Consider the following 27,180-nt stretch of genomic DNA (forward strand, 5'->3'; position numbering starts at 1 on the left):
CTCTGCCACATCTACAGTCATAATATACAGAAATTCTAGAAATAACAGCACTTTACATTATGTCATATTACATACAAACAAAATTAAGTCCCATGGAAATTTGGACTGAATCACTGGATTCAAAGTCTAGTGCAACAGATGCATCATGGCCAGCAAACTTAATTTTTTAAAAAGAAAAAAAATTTTGCTCAGGATAAATCTTGAAAGATAAAGGTTAAGCAGAGTTGTACAAGTCTTCAAATGCCTTGCTAAAGAGCCTGGGTTCATTCAGCAAGAAATGCCACATTACTGCAAGTATCCTGACAAAGGAGTGAGTGATTCGATCAAAGCTGTACCTAAGATGATTATTCCAGTAGTAGTGTTGAGGATACATTAAAGGAAAATGATGGGCAACAAGAAGATTAACAATCTTGTTATTTGTATTAATATTACTATTAAATCAGTAGAAGGAAATAGAAGGGAACAAAATGCTGAAGGTCAGTTCTAAACAGAAATACGACAAATGCCCCCAAAAGGAATGGAATATTTGTATTAACACATTACAGTATTTTATCTATCTCTCACATACATGTTTATGTTACTAGTTCTGAAGGAATGTTTGTATTAAAGTCATGATGGCCTCTTAAAAATATTCTTTTTAAAAAAATGAGTTTAACATCAAATTTGAAATTTTCAGTTTTTCACACTTAAAAAATTTTCTAAGTAAAGATACAGTGTAAAGGTTAAGTGTAATAGTTTTTAAATCAAACTTTTAAGATTCAAATACTGGCTCTCTCACTTAGCAGAAGCATGTGTTCATACAAGTTATTTAACCTCCTTGCATTACAGTCACCTCATCTGTAAAGTGGAGATGACAACAGGGAATATGAAATGAAATTAACACATGTAAAGGACTCAACCAAGTTCCTGGCACAAAAATATGTTACTTAATACTATACAACTGAAAATACTAAAAGTAAATATTATTTCAATGTAACAGAAAAAGACTAAATAAATATCCATACTATACAAAGAACACCACCACCACCACCAAAAAAACTAACCCAATTTTAAAACACCCAAAGGAAATCAGTAAACAAATCACCAAACAAGAAACGCAAATAGAGATTACCTGTTCTAAAAAAAGATGCTCAAACTCAGTAACAGTAATAAGTGCATTCATCAATTTATTAAAAGCTGTAATATCCTACAATGCTGGGAATCTAAATTGTTATAGCATTTGGGAAAAGTGAGGAAATCTGTTTGCATATATCAATATTCAAAATATCAAACATACAAGTGAATATATGTAAATACATATGTATCTTCATGAGCAGAGAATCAGTCTGGAACAATAGACCCAAAATTTAGTAAACAAAGGTAATCCCTGTATGGTGGGAAGAAGAGAAGAGGAAAAAGATGTTCCTATATTTCACTTTATACAATATCTTATTTTAATTTCTTTTCAAGGAACATTATCATTTGGTCAAAGTTCTGCAAAGATGTTTTGCTTTGTGACCTCAGAGAGTTTGAAATATCTCTAAAAACACTGTTACTCAAGTATGAATAATTTATCAGGTGACTGCCTCATTTTCCATATCACAGCTGAAACCTCTGAGACCAGAGATCAAGTCTTGGCTGCTACGTTTCTGATAATGTGCTACTTTCCTATCCCCCTGTGCTCACTCAGGATTTCCCAACTGCATAGAAAATTAACAATTCCACATCAGACTAGTCTCTACTCCCACAAACCTGAAAACATTTGATATATGCTGTTCATAGAACATTATTTTGAGGATGGAATTTACTCCTAAAAGTCACTTATCTGAAGTTCTCTAACTTTAGCATACAAAAAAAAGGTAGAAGAGATCTGAAACACTACTCCAAGAGATTCTGATTCAGTTACAGTAGAGAGGGGCCCAGGAAACATCACCTTCTAGTAAGTGAGTCTCTGTTCTATTCACAACAATGTCATTCCATCTGGGTCTGATTCAGTTCTGAAGCCTTCAAGCTTAAATATCCCAAGTTCAGCCATCACCAATGTGTGTAAAACTGTAATATTTCCGGAATATCTTGCCTGGCTTTAGTACATCTGCATATCAATAGGCATTTAGCAGTGGAAAGAAGTATGGCTTTAGTGCATTTGCATCATTCCTCAGGGGTGGAGAAGTTCATCTCCATGTCAATAGGTAATTACCTGGGCAAGGAGGGCTTATCTGTACCCAAGAGGAGACAGGAGGGCAGGTTTTTCTTCTTCCAGAGCAGACAAGGAAGGTCCAGGACTGCAGTTTGTGAGCAATAAACCGGTTTTAAACTTTATTTCTCCCTTTGACTGATTTCAGTTTTTAGAGGTATTTTGCCCCAGGATTTCCTCTTCCCAAACTTACAACAAACATTTGAGTTCTGGCGTAAAAACTGATTTACTGTCAGAATTCATTACTGTCATAATTCACACACATATACAAAAGCACACAAAACATGAATTAATGAAAAAGGAATCAAATTATTGCACATCATGAATATGGGAAAAAAGGACCATTATATCTTACAGATGAATCCAGAAAAACCTTGACAATTTTAGCACTTTACAAAGGTTATTTTGCCCTGATGAAACACAGTAAGAGGTAGATCCAATTCCTAATGTGCTTTACTGTACTAATTGTAGCCAGAAACCCCAAATGCAAGTTAGTACAATGACATCTGTCCCACATCTAAGTTACAATAGTGAAATGTTAAACCAGCAGAGGGCAGTCCTTTTCAAAACCAGAAACAGGATTTAGAGCATTCAGAGAGAGCATAGAAGAGCTAATAGTTTCAGGTAAGATTTTGGCTTGTAAGGGAAGAATATAAGAAGAGGAAGTCACTGGAACCTGATAATACACGTGAATTATATTTAAAATAATAGAGTTTCAATTCTGAAAAAAAATCCCAGTGTTCTGTTCCAATCATGTTATTCTTACATGGCAACAGTGAATACACTGATTGTATCTTCTCTTTCTATCCTTCTTAAAGTAACGAAGAATTACATTTTTAAAAGACCCTCCAGACCTATAACAATTAATTATGAGTCTTTACAGTTAACAACAACAAAAAAAACCAAATGGGAAACTATATAATCCTGTATCAAAATATTCTGATTTAAAATGTAATAACTTACTATATTTATCCATCAACAGAGATACTATAACAAGTATTTTAAAAATAAAAATGTTAATGCTAACTCAAAAGTAATAATTAACTTCCATATAACACCATGATACTTTTTTCCTAATGTCATGATCATATACTATCATATGAGAAAAAAAACTTTTTGTACCACATGTAACCCCATCTTTTTTAAAACAAATGAACATTTCTAAGCATTCCCTATATTTTTAGGTAAAAATTTTTAAATATCTAAACTACACTCTAGTAGGAAAAGAGCTATGTAAGAAATGCCATAATAATTCAACCAAAGAATATCCTAGGAATATATTATGAACAAGGCACTGTGCTAGATAGAAAAGACAATGTAAATATATTATTCACAATAAAGTTATGTATATAGCTCTTCCCCTCAGGGTTTAGTTTCACCATTACACACATAGCTGCAGACAAGGACTAAAATTTATCACAAGGAAGCTATAAAACACCAGACAATCAGAAGTGATCCAGTGAAAGGAGTTCATAAAAGAACTCTCAGAATGATAGCCACTCTCAATAGCAATAATGGAATCTAGAACATAATGAAATAATACCTTCAAAGGGCTAAGAGTAAATTACTGGCACCCATGAATTATTTGGGAAAGTAACCTATCTTTCAAGATGCTCACCCATCATTTATTCATCAGGGAAATGCAAATCAAAACCACAATGAGATACCACTTCACACCCACTAGGATGGCTATCATCAAAATTACTGATAGTAAATGTTGGCAAGGATGTGTAGCATCTTTTCATGGTGGGAATATAAAAAGTTGCCACTGTTTGGGAAACAGTTTGGCATTTCCTCAAAAAATTAAATATAAACATACACCCAGCAATTCCACTCCTAGGTATACACCCAGGAGAAATGAAACTTGTTCAGAGAGGCATTATCTTTAATAGAGAAAAATACAAACAAACCCAAATGTCCATCAAATGATAAATAAAATGTGGTATGATTCTCACAATATAATATGATATGGCAATAAAAATGAAATACTGATGCTACTACATGAGTGAATCTTGAAAACATTCTAAGTGACAGTCAATCACAAAGGACCGCAGTATCAGATGAGCACATTTATATAAAATGTCCACTACAAAGAAATCTATAGACGGAAAGATTAGTGGTTGCTTAGGTGTGGGAGGAAAAACAGGAGTGACAACTAAAGAATTTCTTTCAGGGATGCTAAAAATGTTCTAAACTTAGGTTATGGTAATAGCTTCACAATTTTGAGAATATATTAAGAGGCATTAAATTGTATACTTTAAATAGGTGAATTTCACAGTATGTGAATTATATCTCAATAAACCTAGAGTGTACAACTTCTAATAGACTGGAAGGAAAATGGCATGAAGAAAAAAGCCAATAAAAAAATGGCAAAATAGATAGGAAAAAACCCTCAAGAAAGCAGAAAAGAAAGTATACAATATGATTTAAAATGTGTCAAAATATGACAATCATCACAGTAAGTAAAAATCCACTCAAAAGACAAGAATTATCCAGGTAATTTTTTTAATCCAGCTAAATGTTTACAAAAGACACACCTGAAATAAAATATTAAGTCCTGTTTTGGTATTATGGTATCTGCACAAAGTCTGAGAATGATTATAAAAATAATAAAAAAATAACTGTCAAGAACTTTAGGAAAATTATTGGTCAGGTACCAACATCAAAAAAAGCATGCTTTCCTGACTGCTTGTTTTTTAGTCTTTGTATCTTAAAGATAGTGAGAAACATAGGTTTCCTTAAAGTCAAATGTATGGCCTATTCTTTTAGCAACTGTACCTGAAAGCAATATGATGCAATTCTGTGAAAATCTTTTTTCTCATTTTGCTATTGTCTAACCATTATTACCAATCACCTTGTTTGCTTGACTATTTTATGTTTTTTTTTTCAATTGTACTTTGTGAAGCCATTTCAAATCCTAAGAAAATGAGTGAAAAGTTCTAAACTTACTTGTTTAAAACTACAGAAGTCTCGTGAACAAGTCTTGAGAACTTGTCCTCAAATTAGACAATTCTCCAGTCCTTTTTGTACACTGTAAGCAACTATTCACAACAAACTAAGAAACTTTTATAAAACAAAATGTAAAGCTGTTTTTCCTTTTTTTTAAAAAAAGGTCATTTCCTATGTCCAACCAGATTATTGGCAACTTAATTAAAGGACAATCTGAGATACAGCTTCAAGAGCTCAATAATTCAAAGCAAAGTTAAATTTAAAAGCTAGTCAGTAAACAATTTTCCAAAGAATAAATTCAGATGGCAAACAGGCACATGAAAAGATGTTCCACACTGCTAATTATCAGGGAAATACAAATTAAAGCCACAATGAGATATCACCTCACACCAGTTAGGATGGCCAACACAGAAAAGACTAGGAACAACAAATGCTGGCGAGGATGCAAAGAAAGGGGAACCCTCCTACACTGCTGGTGGGAATGTAAATTAGTTCAACCATTGTGGAAAGCAATATGGAAGTTCCTCAAAAAACGAAAAACAGAAATACCATTTGACCCAGGAATTCTACTCCTAGGAATTTACCCAAAGAAAACAACTTCTCAGATTCAAAAAGACATATGCACCCCTATGTTTATCGCAGCACTATTTACAACAGCCAAGATATGGAAGCAACCTAAATGTCCAACAGTAGATGAACAGATAAAGAAGATGTGGTATATATACACAATGGAATACTATTCAGCCATAAGAAAGAAACAAATCCTACCATTTGCAACAACATGGATGGAGCTAGAGGGTATTATGCTCAGTGAAATATGTCAGGCAGAGAAAGACAAATACCAAATGATTTCCTCATTTTTGGAGTATAACAACAAAGCAAAGCTGAAGCAATAAAACAGCAGCAGACTCACAAACTCCAAGAAGGGACTAGTGGTTACCAAAGGGGAGGGGTGGGAGAGGGTGGGTGGGGAGGGAGGGAGAAGGGGAATGAGAGGTATTATGATTAGTACACATGGTGTGTGTGGGGGATCATGGAGAAGACAGTCTAGCACAGAGAAGACAAGTAGTGACTCTGTGGCATCTTACTACACTGATGGACAGTGACTGCAAAGGGGTATGGGGGGAACTCGATAATATGGGTAAATGTAGTAACCACATTGTTTTTCATGTGAAACCTTCATAAGAGTGTACATCAATGTTATCTAAATAAAAGAAAAAAGCTAGTCAGTAAAAACAACTTTTTTTATTTACACAAAAACTTAAATATTTTTTTTCTTAAATGCTTTTTAAAATTTCATTCAACTGTACTATTTTCTGAATATTTCCTTTTCAATTTAAGATTAAGTCTCAGCAGGCACTTTCCTTGGAAAGAGCCACCCATAAGTGTTAGTTCTCTCTCATAAGAAATTTTACAAAGAAAATTATAACTTAATCTATTAAATTATAGGATGTGATTTTTGAAAATGCAAATTTTTTGAGCAACAAAATTATTCCTTTATGCAGGACAGACAATAAGTTATCATTTGGTTCTCTCTCTATCTGAAAGTCTAGGGAGAGTGGAGTCATTAGTCTCTTCCCTAAACCCATGGCTATGTGACTGAAGAGCCTTTCCAGCTCAGAAGTGCGTAGGTTTGTCAGAGGTCACTAAAATGGATTAAATTCAGCTCAGCTTACCGGGTTGAGGCATTCATAGTCTACTATGCCAATAGGTAAAATGATAGGAAAAAATGAGTGAGTGGATAAATGGATGGATGGATGAATAACACTGATGGTAAAAATAAAGTCCATAAAATACAAAATAAATTACCAACAAAAAATCTCCATTTCTGAAAACTTCATGTTTAAGAACTTAAAATCCAAGTATTTCATTTCATGCAACAATGTATACTGACAAAATTAAGTAGAGATGGAGGCAAAGGAAAAGGGTGATTTGGTTTGCAAAAGAACATAAATCAATTGTTTTTAGTACTGCTTTGAAATTAACTGGTATCACAAGCCAAAAGTGTTCTGTGCATAATCTTTGACCTACTCTCATATGCAAATTATGAACTAAAGACCATAAAGGTTAAATTACTTCATTACGTACATATCTCAAAATAGAACCCTGATCTCCTGTTTCCCAGTCTACTGTTACCTATACTATCCCACACCACACCTCTCAGAGTTTTTCCCTCTACCTTCTCCCATCCAAGTACAGCTATCTAATACAGTGGGCTTAAGAAAAGGGTATTAGAGTTAGACTAGAAGAATACACCAATGCCACCTGACAGCTGTATAACCTGGCATATACTATTAATGTCATCAAAGTCTTACAGTTTCATCAGGAAAAAGAAGATAATTATATTCTACCACAGAAGGATTCTATAATGAAAAATCTTTTTAAAATCATGTATAAAGTATAAAACCTCTTACTGCAAAAATTTATGATAGGTATATTTATTAATGTTAAGGCAACTGACTAACTAATCTACTCTAATATCTGAAAGTCATATTACCAGAGTATTCATTATCAGGATCCCTGAAAGTTCTGAAGTTATGAAGTTGCAAAAATATAGTTTCCTAATGAAATGACTGCTAATAAAATTTCAGAAGGGTCATAGATTAGAGAATGGTCTAAATATCATTCATTTCACCTAAAATGGGCACATAATTGTACCTATTTTTAAATTAAACAATCCTGTAGCCTTCCTAATTATTAGGCCTTGTGCATCGATTATGCTCAATAAATTACTTTATTATAATTAAAGGTTAAGAGGGAGCTCCCCATTTGCTTAAAAATTTAACAAAGAAATGGAAACATGTCCCATGCTCGTGGATAGGAAGAATTAATATCATCAAAATGGCCATTCTGTCTAAAGTAATCTACAAATTCAATGCAATCCCTATCAAAATACCAACAGCATTCTTCAATGAACTAGAGCAAATAGTTCTAAAATTCATATGGAACCACAAAAAAAACCCGAATAGCCAAAGCAATCCTGAGAGGAAAGAATAAAGCTGGGGGGATTACGCTCCAAGACTTCAAGCTCTACTACAAAGCCACAGTAATCAATACAATTTGGTACTGGCACAGGAACAGACCCATAGACCAATGGAACAGACTAGAGAGACCAGATATAAACGCAAGCATATACGGCCAATTAACATACGATAAAGGAGCCATGGACATACAGTGGGGAAATGACAGCCTCTTTAAAAACTGGTGTTGGCAAAACTGGACAGCTACATGCAAGAGAATGAAACTGGATTATTGTCTAACCCCATGTACAAAAAGTAAACTCAAAATGGATCAAAGACCTGAATGTAAGTCATGAAACCATAAAACTCGTAGAACAAAACACTGGCAGAAATCTCTTGAATATAAACATGAGCAACTTTTTCTGGAACACATCTCCTCAGGCAAGGGAAACAAAATAAAAAAATGAACAAATGGGACTACATCATACTAAAAAGCTTCTGTACAGCAAAGGACACCATCACCAGAACAAAAAGGCATCCTACAGTATGAGGGAATATATTTGTAAATGACATATCCAACAAGGGGTTAACACCCAAAATATATAAACTCACACACCTCAACACCCAAAAAGCAAATAACCCTATTAAAAAATGGGCAGAGGATATGAACAGACAATTCTCCAAAGAAGAAATTCAGATGGCCAACAGACACATGAAAAGACGCTCCACACTGCTAATTATCAGGGAAATGCAAATAAAAATCACAATGAGATATCAACTCACCAGTTAGGATAGCCAACATACAAAAGACTAGGAACAACAAATGCTGGCGAGGATGCAAAGAAAGAGGAACCCTCCTATACTGCTGGTGGGAATGTAAATTTGTTCAACCATTGTGGAAAGTAGTATGGAGGTTCCTCAAAAAAATGATAGAAATACCATTTGACCTGGGAATTCCACTCCTAGGAATTTACCCTAAGAATGCAGGAGCCCAGTTTGAAAAAGACATATGCACCTCTATGTTTATCGCAGCACTATTTACAATAGCCAAGAAATAGAAGCAACCTAAGTGTCCATCAGCAGATGAATGGATAAAGAAGATGTGGTACATATACACAATGGAATATTATTCAGCCATAAGAATAAAACAGATCCTACCATTTGCAACAACATGGATGGAGCTTGAGGGTATTATGCTCAGTGAAATAAGCCAGGAGGAGAAAGACAAGTACCAAATGATTTCATTCATTTGTGGAGTATAAGAACAAAGAAAAAACTGAAGGAACAAAACAGCAGCAGACTCACAGAACCAAAGAATGGACTAACAGTTGCCAAAGGGAAAGGGACTGGGAAGGATGGTTGGGAAGGGAGGGGGTAAGGGGAATAAGGGGCATTATGATTAGCACACATAACATGGGGGGGACGGGGCACAGGGAAGGCAGTATATAGCACAGAGAAGACAAGTAGTGACTCTATAGCATCTTACTACGCTGATGGACAGTGACTGTAATGGGGTGTGTGGTGGGCACTTGACAATGGGGGGAATCTAGTAACCACAATGTTGCTCATGTGATTGTATATTAATGATACCTGAATGAATGAATGAATGAATGAATGAATAAAATTTAACCAAGAGTATGGGGGTAAGCAGAGAGGTAATAGATGAAGTTAGATTGCTATGTGATATAATTTATAATTGTATAAATTTTGTGTTGTGTACATGTGTATTCATCATTTTACCTTCTTTATACTTTGATATATGTTTGACATTTTCTGTAAAAAAGGGAAAAAGTAAAAAAAAATGAGGAATAAGAACAAGAGGATATTTTACATTAAGATGGGATGTTTTAAAGAAACCATTTGCTAAGTAAAGCTAACAAAATCTGTAAAATATGCAAGCAAAGAAAAGAGAGCCTTGGGAAATTTTTACGACATCCTCCAAAATTAGTGGTTACCTAGAACTGAGACAAACAGGAGTGTTAGGGGATGATGGTTAAGGGGTATACAGGGTTACTTTTTGGGGTAACGAAAATGTCCTAAAACTGATACTGGTGATAGTTATACAACCTTGTGAATTATACTAAAAGTCAGTCACTGAATTGTACACTTTGAATGTGTTAATTTTATGGTATGTGAAGCCCATCTAAATGAAAGCCATTTAAAAAGAAATAATGTATGGTTTTCATCTTCTAAGTATCTCTTGAATCATGTCATTTTCTTCTTTCCCATTACCTCTCTCTATGAATCAGTCACCACTGGCTCCTATCTGCAAGACAAATGGTCTCTGGCATCCAGTTCTGCTCTCCTCTGATCCATCCTCAGAATGTTATTTAATGTCCCATCTTTGAGGTAACAGCAATGTTGATCTCTCAGCCTAGACTACTTTCCTCCTACCTTTTGCCTCCCAGTTTCTATTCACCTTTTGGGGCCTCAGTGTAAACATTACTTCTACTAGGGATCCTTCTCCTAATTCAGTGGATTTAGATTAAGTCCCCCTACCCTGAGTACTCTGCCTATCATAATATATTTATAATAATTATTTCCTATCTTTTCCACTAGACTTTACATATACAATGAATAGGGAAAGTTGCTGTTTAATTCTAACGTCTTGCATAGTATGGGACACACAGTAGACATTCAATAAATACTGGCTACATGAATAAATAAATGATTAAACAAGTACTTACTTTAAGGCTTTAGTTTCTTCATAAGATAAAGACAATGAACCAAATGATAATATTTCTGATTTTTCTTCCTTTCTTATATATACTTACAGGATGATCTTAAAACTTGTATTATTCAACAGCCCTATTATTTCTTAGTAAAAACAACCAACTAATGAAGATGATTAAATTCAAGTCCATTTTTATCAGTCCCTTTTTAAAATAAATGAGATTAATTAGATAAGAAGATTATCTCCAATACAAATTAGCAGTTGGGAATTACCAAAGAAAAAAAATATTTACTTCTACTGTACCTTTTTAGTAAAAATATAAATATGCTTGAAAATTAGTCCCAAACAGATAGCTAGACACTACACTTATGAACTCAGACTATAAGAGACCTGCCTGTGAGTCTGCTTTTCTCAGGTGCCATGTAATATACAGGAGAGAACATAGCCCTGTGGAAAGTTAAACAGCCAACCAACAAACATTAAGGGTTTGGGGGGTTTTTTTGCCTTAGGCATATATTCCCACTTTCCTCTTGCTTTTCCCTTAATCATTCACTTTTGGCACCACATTTAGGTTATGCCCTACACAAGTGCTACATTTCTCAAAAACAACTCTCTCAGTCTAATTTTGTGGCAAGAGCAGCTATTTTTTATATAGCCTCCAGGTCTTGGCAAAGAAAACCTAAGAAGAAATGGGTGATGTGCTGCTGTGGTTTATGTTACAACTGGGTAGTCTTGCAGACACATCTATCCTCATGTGACAGATCTATTTCCTACCAACCTGGAATTTGACACCCAATGAACAAATTACCTAGCTAAAAAGTGCTGCTGCTAATTTTAAATTATTGTCTCAACTTCTTGTTAAATATATAAAAAAATATATCACACCTTTATTTAGCATTATTTGAAAATCTCAAAATACCATGGCTAAAAGCAAATTACTCAATGTAATTTTAGAATATTGTTCTGTACTAAAGTCCCACCCCTGAGATGCTGATGTAATCCTCTCCTCCATCTAACTTCTTTGCAACTCTGAAGTTCTTGAAACACAGTAAGTATTCAATAAATATTTATTAAGTCAATAAATGAATGAAGCTTTAAAAGCTTCAGACTAAAGAAGAAAGAAAGGAAGGTACCACTATATAATAGTCATTTATAAAACTGACTTTTTTGTAATTCATAAAGCATTTATATTAAGTATTAAGTTACTCTATCATGTATAGATTTTAAGTTTGTAAAATAATTAAAATAAAGCAACATTAAAATAAAAAAGAATGCAAGTTATTTTTCAATGACTCACAGGATACTCTGAAGATTTAGCAGTGGCCAAAGACCACCATTTGGAACATCACTTATAACTTAACAATACTAAATGGCAGGGAATGGGGTACAAGAATGGGGTGGCCTGCCTAGATAGTACCATTCAGTTTGTCTAATATCTTACTTCACAGATGTACTGTTTATTTAAAGTAATGTACCATGGAATTTAAATAAAAATTATTCCATGTTCTTTGATCTATACCCCCAAATTAATTTTACATTTAGTATACAGAAGTATACCTCTTCAACTATAATTGCCTTATAGACTGAGAAATAATTATTACTAAGATAAATAACAACTTAAAAGTTACTAATACAGGTTAAACATTTGAATTATATAATAACATATGATGTTATTATTTGCAAAAAGCAGTCAAACTTCAGAAGCTTACAGAAGATAGGCTCGCTCTTCCTAGGCACTTAATTTCCAATTAAGGTTATATATGAAAGACTGGTGTAATAACTCTTACACCTACTTACTTTATGGGTACCTACTGGGCCTGCAGCAAATTATGCTCTGAGACTCCAGGGGAATGTTCCCTCTTCCCCCCTAATTAAGACTGAGGGGCTGCATATCAGACCCAACAGGAGAATTCCAGCAAAATTATTGCCATTACTCCTTTTCCTCATTCCCCAAGTGAGCAAGAGAACTCTTATTCAGAATTTCAGGAATTCTACAATCAAATCTCCCCTATACCCCACCAGATCCACTTTAACTAATTTGCTCTTTGTCAAAGGAATCAGGATAATCCCACGGCAGTGAAGCTCCTATCACTGTCAAAATTATAAAAGGGGTGTGCTCTTGGTATCCCCAGACTGAAAGCAGAATACAATTTATCACAGACATAATGCCATTGATATGTTCTATTATATTAAATAGTAAATGGGCTGACAAGAACTATTTTGAGAAGCCAATACTATTTCTCCTAGAAAACACATAAACACACTCATAATATCTTTGAAAGTAAGCCCTTTGCAAATTTTACACTGTCAGTACCAATATGTCTGATATATCCAACAGACATACAATGCAAGCTACATTTGTAATATTAAGTTTTGTAGTAACCACATCAAAAAAGTGAAATTGAAAAGGTAAAATTAATTTTAATGATGCCTTTTATTTAACACATTATATCCAAAAGATGTCGTCATGTAGTCAATATCAAAAAGTGTTAATAAAATATCTTACATGTTTTTAATACAAAGTGTTCAAAATACAGTGTGCATTTTACATTTCAACTTGGACTAGGCACAGTTCAAGCACTTAATAGCCACATGTTGCTAGTGGCTACCATATAGAACCACACAGCACTATATTATTGTTTTCCAAAAACCATCTCAAATATTTCCAGGAAGAAACTGACAGTAATTTACAGCAGTTTTAAGTATGTATATTGCATCAAGTACAGTAAGAAAATTGTAGTAAGAGTTAAATTGGGAACTTTTGTTAATAGTCAGCTGCATATAGTATGTAAATCATGTATATTTACTGAGGTTTTAAATATTCAAGTTTCTAAAATAATCAGTTTTTTAAGAATTCAAATGCACTCAACATTTCCCCTAAAAATTGTTACAACAAACCAAAATACTGCAGCATTTAAAACCGCAGCCTTGGAAATCAAGATGGAATATATACTCTCCTTCAAGACAAACAGTAACTCTAATAGAGTTAAAGGCAGCAAACTAAAATATTCTACAGATACACTGTAAAACAAGTTCACCTATATATTTGGTAACACTGGTCCAAATTTCATGTATATTACTTAGAAATTAATATAATTATACCCTATTGTAATTCTCACCTGAGGGTTGTAGTACAAAGGAGATGAATACTTTTCAGGTTACTCAATATTTGGAATGTGATAAGGATAGATTTATTTAATTTTATAAATGAGAAAGAATAAACACTTTATAGCCCTATGGTTAGTGGATGGCAAAAAGATTTATGTAAACCAAGACCAAAGTATGTAAAGTCCCATCCACATGACAGTGATATGAAATAATCTAATATACAGCATGTTTCAAGCTGACATTATGTTATGAATATCAACCTATTAGTTATGTTCTAATGTAAAGCCATTTTCGATATTCAGTAATCCTCTACAATGGTTATTTCCCTGAGCCCTGTACATTAAACAGATATTCCATGTAGCAAATTCAACAACAGAAAAGTAAAAACTATTAATCAGAAGACTCAGGACACTTACCTAAGAACAGAGAAGGTGAAGAACAGATGAATAGTTCCCAAAAGTGGGTATCATGAAAACTTCAGAAAGACATAAATTTAGGAAGGAAAACATACTCTAATAGGCAAACATACCAATCATTTCTTTCAATAGTCTTTAATATGCTGCTAAAACTACTTCCTATATTCAGATAGCATTTTTAAATAACTGGCATTTTTTAACAGTGTACACTCCACCTCTCCAGTCAAGAATAAATGCAATCAGAATCACTCATTAACAGCTCCAATGACTCAAATCATTTTCCACTGAAGTGGAAATGATTCATTTTCCACTTAAGTCCCAAGTATTGTTATTTACTCTCAGTCTTCCAAGGTCCTGCTACTCAATCTTATTTTCATCCACCATTCCTTCTACTCTTTATCCTTTCCTGGAACTCTTCCCATATTTGCCCTCTGTCTTCAAATTTTGACACTGCTTCCTCCATATTAGAATAGCCTTTAAATAACACTACCTGCTATGGTCATGTCTTAAACTCAATGGGTCCTTTGTCTATTTGAATATTCTGTATAGTGCTGTATATCAAACCAGTAAAAACCACTCAATGTTTCATGAGTTAATAAAAACCTGGCAGGGAAAGGAGATGGAGGTCAACTTAGAGGTAATGGCAAGAACTAATGTGGGGGCAAAAAATATAACAGCTTCACTTCCGCCCAAATCAAGAAGAAAGCATGGTTTTTATCCCTAAAAGATTATAGGAACTTGTATTAACACCCAGTGAATTATTCAGTGAGAAAAGCAGTGATATCTGCTAGTGTTAACACAAATAAATTAGTTTTTAATTCAGAGAACAAAGAAAAAAGGCAGTTTTCTACATAACAATAGAAAAAATTAGTAATTATATAACATATATATAGCAAGAGCAAAGAACTTCTGGAGAACATGAAAAAGATGCTATTATAATCATATAGTCATATATTCTCAAAGAAGTATTTTCAGTTCTTCAGCAGTCATTATGAAAAGGCAGCATCCCAGCCCTGACACTGAACTAGTCTGGGGAAGGGGAGAGGGTTTTTTCTTTAAGCTCTCACTGGCCAAACTGAGGAAGGACCATTTCCAGCTGGACTCAGATTAATAGTGTAATATTCTACAGAGGTTGAAGCAACTGACTATAAAAAGATTAGTAATATTGAGTCTCTAGGCCAAAGTCTCAAAAAACTAAACATTTTATCTCTGGATCACAAGTAAATTTCTGAGAAGTCATAACACAGGAACAAAGTTAAGAAAGAGTATGATTTGCTTAAAACAAACAGCTTTACAACACAAAGAAAATCCCAGTACATCCACTCTGCAATTTTCACATCCTCAGATCTGCTCTTTTCCACATCATTCTCTCCTCAAAAAGTTAATTGTTACAGTTAATTGATGAGACTAAATAGCTAATAACATTGTTAAAAACCCTCAAAGCAGTACTCCTGCTTTATTTTTAACTCATCTTAGTTTAAATTACTCCCAAGCAATCATTTTATGCCTTTCTGTTTAACCACAGAGTCTGTAACATAGAGCTTATGTAGTGAATTGTGTCCCCTATAAAGATACATTGAAATCTTAGCTCCTAGTACCTGTGAATGTGATCTTACTTGGAAATAGTGTCTTTATAGATGTAATCATGCAAAAATGAAGATTAGAGCCCACCATATGTTGGATTAGGGTGGACCCTAAATCAAATAATTAGTGTCTTTACAGGGAGAGAGAGAGAGAGAGAGAGGAAAACATGGAGTAGACCTAGAGAAGGCCATGTAAAGGAGGCAGAGATGAGAGCTATGACACCACAAATCAAGGAATGCTAAGGGTTTCCAGTAACCAAAGAGTGTACAAGAGGAAAGGAAGGAAAATTCATCTCCAGAGCAAAGGAAGGAAGATTCATCTCCAGAGCCTTTAAACGGAGAATGGTTCTGCTAACATCCTGATTTTGGACTTGTAGTCTCCAAAACTGTGAGAAAATACATTTCTGTTGTTTTATGCCAACCAGTTTGTAGTAATTTGTTATGGCAGCCCTGGGAAACTAATAAGGGGAGCATGGACTAACAGTTCTGAACCTGCCTTATTTGTACACTGAGGGCTGAACAAGTAAGTAAATGGATGGTTGAAGAGGGAAGTTATAGATGAACAGGGAAAAGGGCTAAAATGAACTCTGCTGTACTGGATCAGAGTTGGAGACATCAGTATGAACTTATATTTAGCTTAATACAGATATTTACAGTAGACAGCCAGCTAATAGAAACAGTTTAAGTCTAAGTAAATAAATATTTGTAATTTTATATTTACTTATATGTAAATGTTAGTTTATATTTACAAAACATATAATATATATTAAAATATTTGTTATGTAATAAACAAATCCAGAAACTCATAAGGGATGAAGTCATCTGTCATACAAAGAACCAATAAACTCTCAAATTCAATGAAAAAATCAATAGATACCAACACAAAGACAACAGAATTGCTAGAATTCTGACAAAGATTTTAAAGGCATCTTCATAAAATTGCTTTGATGAATGATTACAAACATCCCTGAAACAGATGACAAAATGGCATTAGTAAAAACAACAAAAGATCTCAGCAAGAAATAGAAGGTATTATAAAAAAAGAACCAAAATAAGAACTTAGAACTGAAAAATATAATAAAAGAAATAAAAAGCTTAGTGGATGGGCTCAACAGTAGAATGGAGTGGACCACGGAAAAATAGTGAACTGAAGACAGAATAAAAATCAACCAATCTGAACAGTCAACAAAAAATAGGAAAAAAAAAGAAAAAAAAGGAACAGGTCATCAGAGACCGGTAGGACAATAACAAAAGATTTACGATTCATGCCATCAGAGTCCTGCAAAGAAAGAAGCTATATGAATCCCAAACAAGATAAGCCCAAAGAAATATGCCTAAAACATGTAATATTCCATTTCTGAAAACAGGAGACAAAGAAAAAATCTTGAAAGTAGCCAGAGAAAAATAACAGAAGATCTGTCATCAGAAACCATGGAGGCCAGAAAGAAGTGGAACTATCAAACTGGAGTTGTATATACCCAATGAAATTTTCTTTCAGGAGTCAAGGGAAATCAAGACATTCTTGGTTGAAAAAACTTAAGATAATTTGTCACCAGCTTATGTATCCTAAAAAAAGGGTTAAAGGAAGTTCTCTAAACCAAAAGGAAAGAATGGGAGGAACCTTGGAACACCACACAGGAAGCAAGAACATGAGTAAATACAACATGCTGTGTGTCTCCTCTTCAGTTTCCTAAATTATGTTTGACAGTTGATGTAAAAATTATAACACATCTGATACGGTTATAGAAAAATATGTAGAAAAAATATCTGAAATAATTATATTATAAATGGAAGATGGTAAAATGACATAAAGGGAGCTAAGGTTTCTATATGTCACTCAAACAGTTAAAGTAAGTTAAGTATATTACATATACACATTATATATATAATATACAATGTAACACCTAGAACAATCAACCAGAAGAGCTATAAAAGAGATTACTTAAAAATACTACAGGAGGGGGCTCAAGATGGTGGCATGAGTAGGGCAGCGGAAATCTCCCAAGGCCATATATATTTCTGAAAATACAACAAATACAACTATTCCTAAAAGAGAGAACAGAAGATACAGTACAACAGCCAGGCTACATCTACATCTGCGAGAACTCAGCATCTCACAAAAAGGGTAAGATACAAAGCCGTGATCCAAGCACTCCCCCTACCCCAGCTCACGAGTGGGAGGAAAAGAATCAGAGTTGGGAGGGAGTGGAAGCACAGGACTGCTAAATAACCAGCCCTAGTAATCTGATCCAGGAGCACAGACACACATTGCATGGCAAAATCATCCCAGCACATTCAGCCAAGCAGGCTGGGAATCTTGAGGAATTTCTGGCCCCCTAGCCTCTCATTCCCCGCATCCGGCACTGTAAGCAAACAAAGCAGCCAGAGACCAGCCCCACCCACAGTGACCAGAGTCTCCTGCCAGTGCGCAGCTGACCAGGAAATTAACAAAACCGGAGCACGGTCCAGAAGGCACGAAGGGGCGCTGTTCTCGCAGAACACACCCAGTGCAGCTGCAACACCCCCTCAGTGTGCTAGGCTATCTCGAGGGCGACACCGCCCACAGCAGCTCAGGACAATATACCAGAGACAGCTCCTGGTGTGCGCGTAGATGGCACAGACAGTGGAGAAGGGCAAGGTGACAAAAAAATCAGGAAGGGACTTGGTTCTCCCAGCTGACACACATGCCATGCCACCTGCCTGTGACCACATCTATTGCCACAAAAAGCAGAAGAACCTCGTCCAGTCAAAAAACACTCATACAACATCAGAGAGAGAGAGAGGGCCTGGGGAGACCCATATAACTAATCTTCCTGAAAAAGAATTCAAAATAAAAGTCATAACCATGCTAACAGACCTGCAGAGAAATATGCAAGAGCTAAGGGATGAAGTCAGGAGGGAGATAACAGAAATGAAACAATCAACAGGTCTTAAGAGCAGACTGGATGAGGTGCAAGAGACTGTTAATGGAATAGAAATCAGAGAACAGGAATACAGAGAAGCTGAGGCAGAGAGATGAAACGATCTCTAGGAATGAAAGAATTTTAAGAGAACTGTGTGACCAATCCAAATGGAACAATATTTACATTATAGGGGTACCAGAAAAAGGAGAAGAGAGAAAAAGGGATAGAAAGTGTATTTGAAGAAATAATTGCTGAAAACTTCCCCAATCTGGGGAAAGAAACAGTCTCTCAGACCATGGAAGCCCACAGATCTCCAAACACACGGGACCCAAGGAGGAAAACACCAAGACATATAATAATTAGAATGGCAAAGATCAAAGACAACGACAGAGTATTAAAGGCAGCCAGAGAGAGAAAAAAGATCACCTACAAAGGAAAACCCATCAGGCTATCATCAGACTTCTCAACAGAAATCTTACAGGCCAGAAGAGAATGGAGTGATATATTTAAGGCAATGAAACAGAAGGGCCTTGAACTAAGAATACTGTATCCAGCACAATTATCATTTAAATATGAAGGAGGGATTAAACAATTTCCAGACAAGCGAAGGTTGAGGGAATTTACCTCCCACAAACCACCTCTACAAGATATTTTAAAGGGAAGGCTCGAGATGGAAGCACTCCTAAGGCTAAATAGATGTCACCAAAGAAAATAAAATCACAGAAAAGAAAGCAGACCAATGAAATACTAACTAAACACAAAAAAATTAAATCAATTATCCACAAAAGCAGTCAAAAGAAACACAACAGAGCAGAGCACAGAATAAAACACCTACCATATAAAGAATGGAGGAGGAAGAATAAGAAGTGACAGAAATAAAGAGTCATCAGACTGTGTTTATAATAGCTTAATAAGAGAGTTAAGTTAGACGGTTAGATAGTAAAGATGCTAACTTTGAACGTTTGGTAACCACGAATCTAAAGTCTGCAATGGCAATAAGTACATATCTATCGATAATCACCCTAAATGTAAAGACACTGAATGACCAATCAAAAGACACAGAGTAAATGAATGGATAAAAAAGCAACACCCATCTCTATGCTGCTTACAAGAGACTCACCTCAAACCCAAAGATATATCCAGACTAAAAGTGAAAGGACGGAAAAAGATATTTCATGCAAACAATAGGGAGAAAAAAGCAGGAGTTGCAGTACTTGTATCGGACGAAATAGACTTCAAAACAAAGAAAGTCACAAGAGATAAAAAAGGACATTACATAATGATAAAGGAGGCAGTCCAACAAGAGGATATAACCATTATAAATATACATGCACCCAATATAGGAGCACCGACATATGTGAAACAAATACTAACAGAAGTCTCATTTTAGGAGACTTCAATACACAACTCACTCCAAAAGACAGATCAACCAGACAGAAAATAAGTAAGGACACAGAGGCACTGAACAAAACACTAGAACAGATGGAGCTAACAGACATCTACAGAACTCTACACCCAAAAGCAGCAGGATACACATTCTTCTCAAGTGCACATTGAACATTTTCCAGAATAGACTACATACTAGACCACAAAAAGAACCTCAGTAAATTCAACAGAATGAAATTCTACAAACTAACTTCTCAGATCACCAAGGTATAAAACTAGAAATAAATTGTACAAAGGAAACAAAAAGGTTCACAAACACATGGAGGCTTAACAACATGCTCCTAAATAATCAATGGATCAATGACCAAATTAAAACATACATCAAGCAAATATATGGAGACAAATGACAATAAAAGCACAAAGCCCCAACTTCTGTGGGATGCAGCAAAGGCAGTTCTAAGAGGAAAGCATATAGCAACCCAGGCCTATTTAAGAAGAAAGAACAGTCCCAAATGAATACTCTAAAGTCCCAAGTATTGAAACTGGAAAAGGAAGAACAAATGAGGCCCAAAGTCAGCAGAAGGAGGGACATAATAAAGATCAGAGAAGAAATAAATAAAATTGAGAAGAATAAAACAATAGAAAAAAATCAATGAAACCAAGAACTGGTTCTTTGAGAAAATAAACAAAATAGATAAACCCCTAGGCAGACTTATTAAGAAAAAAAGAGAATCTACACACATAAACAGAATCAGAAATGAGAAAGGAAAATCATGACAGACCCCACAGAAATGTAAAGAATTATTAGAGAATACTATGAAAATCTATATGCTAACAAGCCGGAAAACCTAGAAGAAATGGACAACTTCTTAGAAAAATACTACCTTCCTAGACTGACCAAGGAAGAAACAGAAAATCTAAACAGACCAATTACCAGCAACAAAACTGAAACGGTAATCAAAAAACTACCAAAGAACAAAACCCCCGTCCAGATGGATTCACCGCTGAATTTTATCAGAGATATAGAGAAGACATAATACCCATTCTCCATAAAGTTTTCCAAAAAATAGAAGAGGAGAGAATACTTCCAAACTCATTCTATGAAGCCAGCATCACTCTAATAACAAAACCAGGCAAAGACACCACAAAAAAAGAAAATTACAGACCAATATCCCTCATGAACATAGATGCAAAAATACTCAACAAAATATTAGCAAACCGAATTCAAAATACATTAAGAGGATCATACACCATGATCAAGTGGAATTCACCTCAGGGATGCAAGGATGGTACAACATTCGAAAATTCATCAACATCACCACATTAACAAAAACAAGGACAAAAACCACACGATCATCTCCATAGATGCTGAAAAAGCATTTGACAAAATTCAACATCCATTCATGATAAAAACTCGCAACAAAATGGGCATAGAGGGCAAGTACCTCAACATAATAAAGGCCATATATGACAAACCCACAGCCAACATTATACTTAACAGAGAGAAGCTGAAAGCTTTTCACCTAAGATCGGGAACAAGACAGGGATGCCCACTCTTCCCAGTGTTATTCAACATAGTACTGGAGGTCCTAGCCACAGCAATCAGACAAAACAAAGAAATACAAGGAATCCAGATTGGTAAAGAAGAAGTCAAACTGTCACTATTTGCAGATGACATGATATTTACATAAAAAACCCTAAAGACTCCACTCCAAAACTACTAGAACTAGTATCTGAATTCAGCAAAGTTGCAGGATACAAAATTAATACACAGAAATCTGTTGCTTTCCTATAGACTAACGATGAGCTAGCAGAAAGAGAAATCAGGACAACAGTTCCATTCACAGTTGCATCAAAAAGAATGAAATACCTAGGAATAAACCTAAACAAGGAAGTGAAAGACCTATAACCTGAAAACTACAAGACACACCTAAGAGAAATTAAAGAGGACACTAACAAATGGAAACTCATCCCCTGCTCTTGGCTAGGAAGAATTAATATTGTCAAATTGGCCATCCTACCTAAAGCAATCTATAGATTCAATGCAATCCCTTTCAAAATACAAACAGCATTCTTCAACGAACTGTAACAAATAGTCCTAAAATTCATATGGAAGCACAAAAGACCCCAAATAGCCAAAGCAATCCTGAGAAGGAAGAATAAAGCAGGGGGGATCTTGCTTCCCAACTTCAAGCTCTACTACAAAGCCACAGTAATCAAGACATTTTGGTACTGGCACAAGAACAGAGCCACAGACCAGCGGAACAGAATAGAGAGTCCAGATATTAATCCAAACATATATGGTCAATTAATATAGAATAAAGGAGCCATGGACATACAATGGGGAAATGACAGCCTCTTCAACAGCTGGTGTTGGCAAAACTGGACAGCTACATGCAAGAGAATGAAACTGGATCATTGTCTAACCCCATGTACAAAAGTAAACTCAAAATGGATCAAAGACCTGAATGTAAGTCATGAAACCATAAAACTCTTAGAAAAAAACATTGGCAGAAATCTCTGGGTATAAACATGAGCAACTTCTTCATGAACATATTTCCCCAGGCAAGGGAAACAAAAGCAAAAATGAACAAGTGGGACTATATTAAGCTGAAAAGCTTCTGTACAGCAAAGGACACCATCAACAGAACAAAAAGACATCCTACAGTATGGGAGAATATATTCATAAATGACATATCTGATAAAGGGTTGACATCCAAAATATATAAAGAGCTCACACACCTCAACAAACAAAAAGCAAATAATCCAATTAAAAAATGGGCAGAGGATCTGAACAGAACACTTCTCCAAAGAAGAAATTCAGATGGCCAACAGGCACATGAAAAGATGCTCCACATCGCTAGGCATCAGAGAAATACAAATTAAAACCACAATGAGATAATCCCCTCACACCAGTAAGGATCGCCACCATCCAAAAGACAGACAACAACAAATGTTGGCGAGGATGTGGAGTAAGGGGAACCCTCCTACACTGCTGGTGGGAATGTAAATTAGTTCAACCATTGTGGAAAGCAGTATGGAGGTTCCTCAAAAAACTAAAAATAAAAATACCATTTTACCCAGGAATTCCCCTTCTAGGAATTTACCCTAAGAATGCAGCAGCCCAGTTTGAAAAGACATATGCACCTCTATGTTTATCGCAGCACTATTTACAATAGCCAAGAAATGGAAGCAACCTAAGTGTCTATCAGTAGATGAATGGATAAGGAAGATGTGGTACATATACACAATGGAATATTACTCAGCCATAAGAAGAAAACAAATCCTACCATTTGCAACAACATGAATGGAGCTAGAGGGTATTATGCTCAGTGAAATAAGCCAGGAGAAGAAAGACAAGTATCAGATGATTTCACTCATCTGTGGTGTATAAGAGCAAAGCAAAAACTGAAGGAACACAACAGCAGCAGATGCACAGAACTCAAGAATGGACTGTTACCAAAAGGAAAGGCACTAGGGAAGATGGGTTGGAAGACAGGGACAAGGGGAAAAAAGAGGCATTTGGATTAGCAGACATAATGTGGGCGGGAGGGGCATGGGGAGGGCTGTGAACACAGAGAAGACAAGTAGTGATTCTATAGCATCTTAGTATGCTGATGGACAGTGACTGTAATGGGGTATGTGGTGGGGACTTAATGATGGGGGTAGTCTAGTAACTGTAATGTTGCTCATATAATTGTAGATTAATGATACCAAAAAAATTTTTTTTGTAAAAAAAAAAAAATACTACAGATAAATCCAAGTGGAATTCTAAAAATGTTCAAATAACCCCAGGATGACAGGAAAATGAAAACAGAAACAAAAAGAACAAACAGAAAGCTGAAGTATTAATACATCAATAATTACATTACATGTAAATGGTCTAAATATACCAATTATATTTAATTAAATAATAGTTAATTTAAAAAATTAAGAGTTAATTAAAAACCAAGATTCAATTGTATGCTGTTACAAATAACTTACTTCAAATATAGGACAGACAGGCTGAAAGTAAAGAAATAGAAAATATATACCATTTAAATATTAATTAAAAGAAAACATGAGAGGCAGTATTATTTCAGATAAAGTACAGCACAAAAAAAATTACCAGAGACAGACAAGAAACATTATATAATAATAAAAGGGCCAATCCACAAAGAATACACAGCAATTCTAAACATGTATGTATCAAAAAACAGATGTAATACATGATGCAAATTTATCAAGCTAAAGAAAGAAATATTCAAATCCACAATTATAGGTGACACTTTCAAAAACTTGGATAGAATCTCTGTACTGTTTCTTAAAATTGCATGTGACTCAACAATTATCTCAAAAAGTTTAATTAGAAGAGTGAATGAAGGAAAATCTAATATGACTAGAGGGACAATTTCATTGGTATGTAACAGCACTGAATATTATTAAATACTCAAACACTATAATTTCTTAGTTTGGAATAGTAAAACATATCCCTTGAATGTTCATAATCACAACCATTCTCCAAAGATTCATGTCTAGGCACTAAGAATTTAAGCTCACCTTCCACACTGTCAGAACAGGAAGTTCCAATGCCGGTGTCTCCACTGTCAGAAGCTATACTATGTCTCCTGATATGGTTATTTCGGTGGTTAGATGGAACAGTTGTGGCCTGCCACAATGATTCATTACCAGGTAACCATGCTGAAGAATAATCTGGGCCTACAAAGGAAAATATGCAAAAGTGAACACACTTTATCTATCAGTAGGCAGAAGATACCTTTTTTGGCCTTGTAAAAAATACACAAGATATAAAAGGTTAGAATTAAAATAGATCAATGAAAAATTTTCAGAAGTCTTACTATGATGTGCCTAAGTGCATTTCTCTTTATAATTCTCTGAAAAAAAAAAAAATAGATCAATGAAAACAAGATTCATCAAATAAATTTAACACATACATAAATTCAGTGCTGATTTAGAAGCTTTCAGGGGCTGAAGGACTCTGATTTCTGCTTACAGGTATTGAGCTTTTAATTTTTAAACACATACTGCTGTCTTTTTTTAAAATGTCAATTCTATCATCTGTCTATCTAGAAATGTCAGTACTCTGCTCTGGAATAAATGATCAGTAGGCATCTGTGATTCCATACACAGACATCAGCTGAGGATTTGGGCTCAGGGAAAGTCTAATTGAATCATGACAATCTAAGTAGGATATGCTCACGGAAGGTTAAAAAAATCTATCTTTTTCCTACTGTATCCTCATCGCTTAATGTTTAAAATTATTTTATTTCTTTAGTTATCTTTTGACAAAGGTTTAACACCACAGCATCATCCTGGGTCTTTGCTCAATTTTCCCTTGAGTTATAGTAAATCTTTATCATTCTTAAAATATATCCATAACAAGTGCTGTCTGTGAAATATATTACTAGTACAATAATTTGAAAGAGCAATATTAAATCTCTTGAATTTTATGTAAAAGCTATAGAAGCACATACCTTTACTAATGGCTAACACAGTGATTCTCAAATTGGACACTTAAGCCTGCACACTCAATCGTGGGAGCTGATTCTGTATAAGAATTTTGGACTTTCATTTCAATGACATACTTTAAAAAATTAATAAGAACAATACAGAAAATCTGAATAGTTACTCCTTAAAAACAGATTACTTCCACCTAATTTCAATGCCACTGTATGTAGTTGTATGGCTACCTTAAAACAGATTTATTATCACATAATTTTAATGCCATTTGTGTTTTATGTTTGCAATTACAGCTGTATTTAAATAAAGGTCAAATAATGTACTGGACACTTATCAGATATGAAACAAGACAGCTTTACAAAATTACCATGTGATACACTATTGAAATTGGCATGCAAGTAAGGAGTGTTTTCTTGCAAAACAACAAACATGTCCATAAAAGTAATTATATCATTTTTACCACACTTCTAGGGATAGTAACTCTCTTTATCAATATTAAAATCAAAATACATAAACAAATTAAAAGCCAGACCTGAAGCTATTTTCTACCTTATTAATAATCCCAACATTAACATTTAAAATAATTTATAATAATAAAACATTATGCCACAATATTATTTTGAATTTTTATTTATACTTTATACATTAAATTTGTTTAGATTTTATAGATGCAGGTACAGAAGTAGCTTTAAAAGCCATACACATTTAAATTAACTCAAGATTTTAAAATACTGACCAAAGAGATACTTGCTACCAACTGTGAGGTTCAGAACAACCACTTAATACTTTGTAGATGCTAAACTGACCTCACTCATCTCCTCAGATAATATTCCATCTAAAGAACTCAAAGTCTGTCTAAACCACTATCAAAAAAGGGCAACCAGCCCACTACTTTCTCACCCAAGTGCAATTGGAGAATAATTTTTTTAGAAAATTGCATAAATAGCTGGGAGCACATGTAAATGGCAAATAAATATGTGAAAAGATGTCCAGTCGTACTAATAAGAGAAATGAAAAAGACAATAGTTTTTCAATTTTTACATTATCTACATTATTACCTAAACATAGTATTATTGGCAAATATTTGAAAAACTGATGTCAAAGTGCAGGAAATGTCCATATACTTTTGTGGGCATATAAATTAATATCACATTTCTAATTTAGGGCATCTGGGAACAGATATCAAATCTCAACATAGACAAGACTTTTTACTAGAAATTTATCCAAAAAAAAACAAAAACAGAGAAGTAAAGAACATAATAAGCACAAGGAAATTTCTGGCAGCACCACTTAAAATAAATATCTAGAAATAAAATATGCATCTATAAATTATTTGATAATATTTAAGGGCTGAAAATGGCTTTACTGACCTATTTTTTTAACATGTAATGACATCCAGAAAGTTATGTGTGGGAGAGAAACACTTTACATAGTTGCATGTATAAAATTCCATGGTAAGAGAAGAGGTTGTATGTTTACATATATGAAAAAGGAGCTTTCAGAGAGCTCTACACCTAAATGCTAATGCTGTCTACAATGTTTTACTAAAGGAACAAATACATTTACAG

At 34.6% G+C, this 27,180-nt stretch overlaps 1 protein-coding gene across 1 annotated transcript in view; it reads right to left on the reverse strand.

Moving 5' to 3' along the window:
• Positions 1 to 27,180, reverse strand: part of CEP85L (centrosomal protein 85 like) — a 174,361-nt gene that overhangs the window by 115,033 nt on the left and 32,148 nt on the right. Inside the window, exon 2 of the mRNA XM_017680016.3 lies at positions 24,692 to 24,850. Coding sequence (XP_017535505.3) covers positions 24,692 to 24,850 — 159 coding nt within the window. The remainder of the gene's footprint in view (positions 1 to 24,691; positions 24,851 to 27,180) is intronic.

This window comes from Manis javanica, chromosome 13 (genome assembly GCF_040802235.1).
Source record: "Manis javanica isolate MJ-LG chromosome 13, MJ_LKY, whole genome shotgun sequence".
Lineage (NCBI taxonomy): Eukaryota > Metazoa > Chordata > Mammalia > Pholidota > Manidae > Manis > Manis javanica.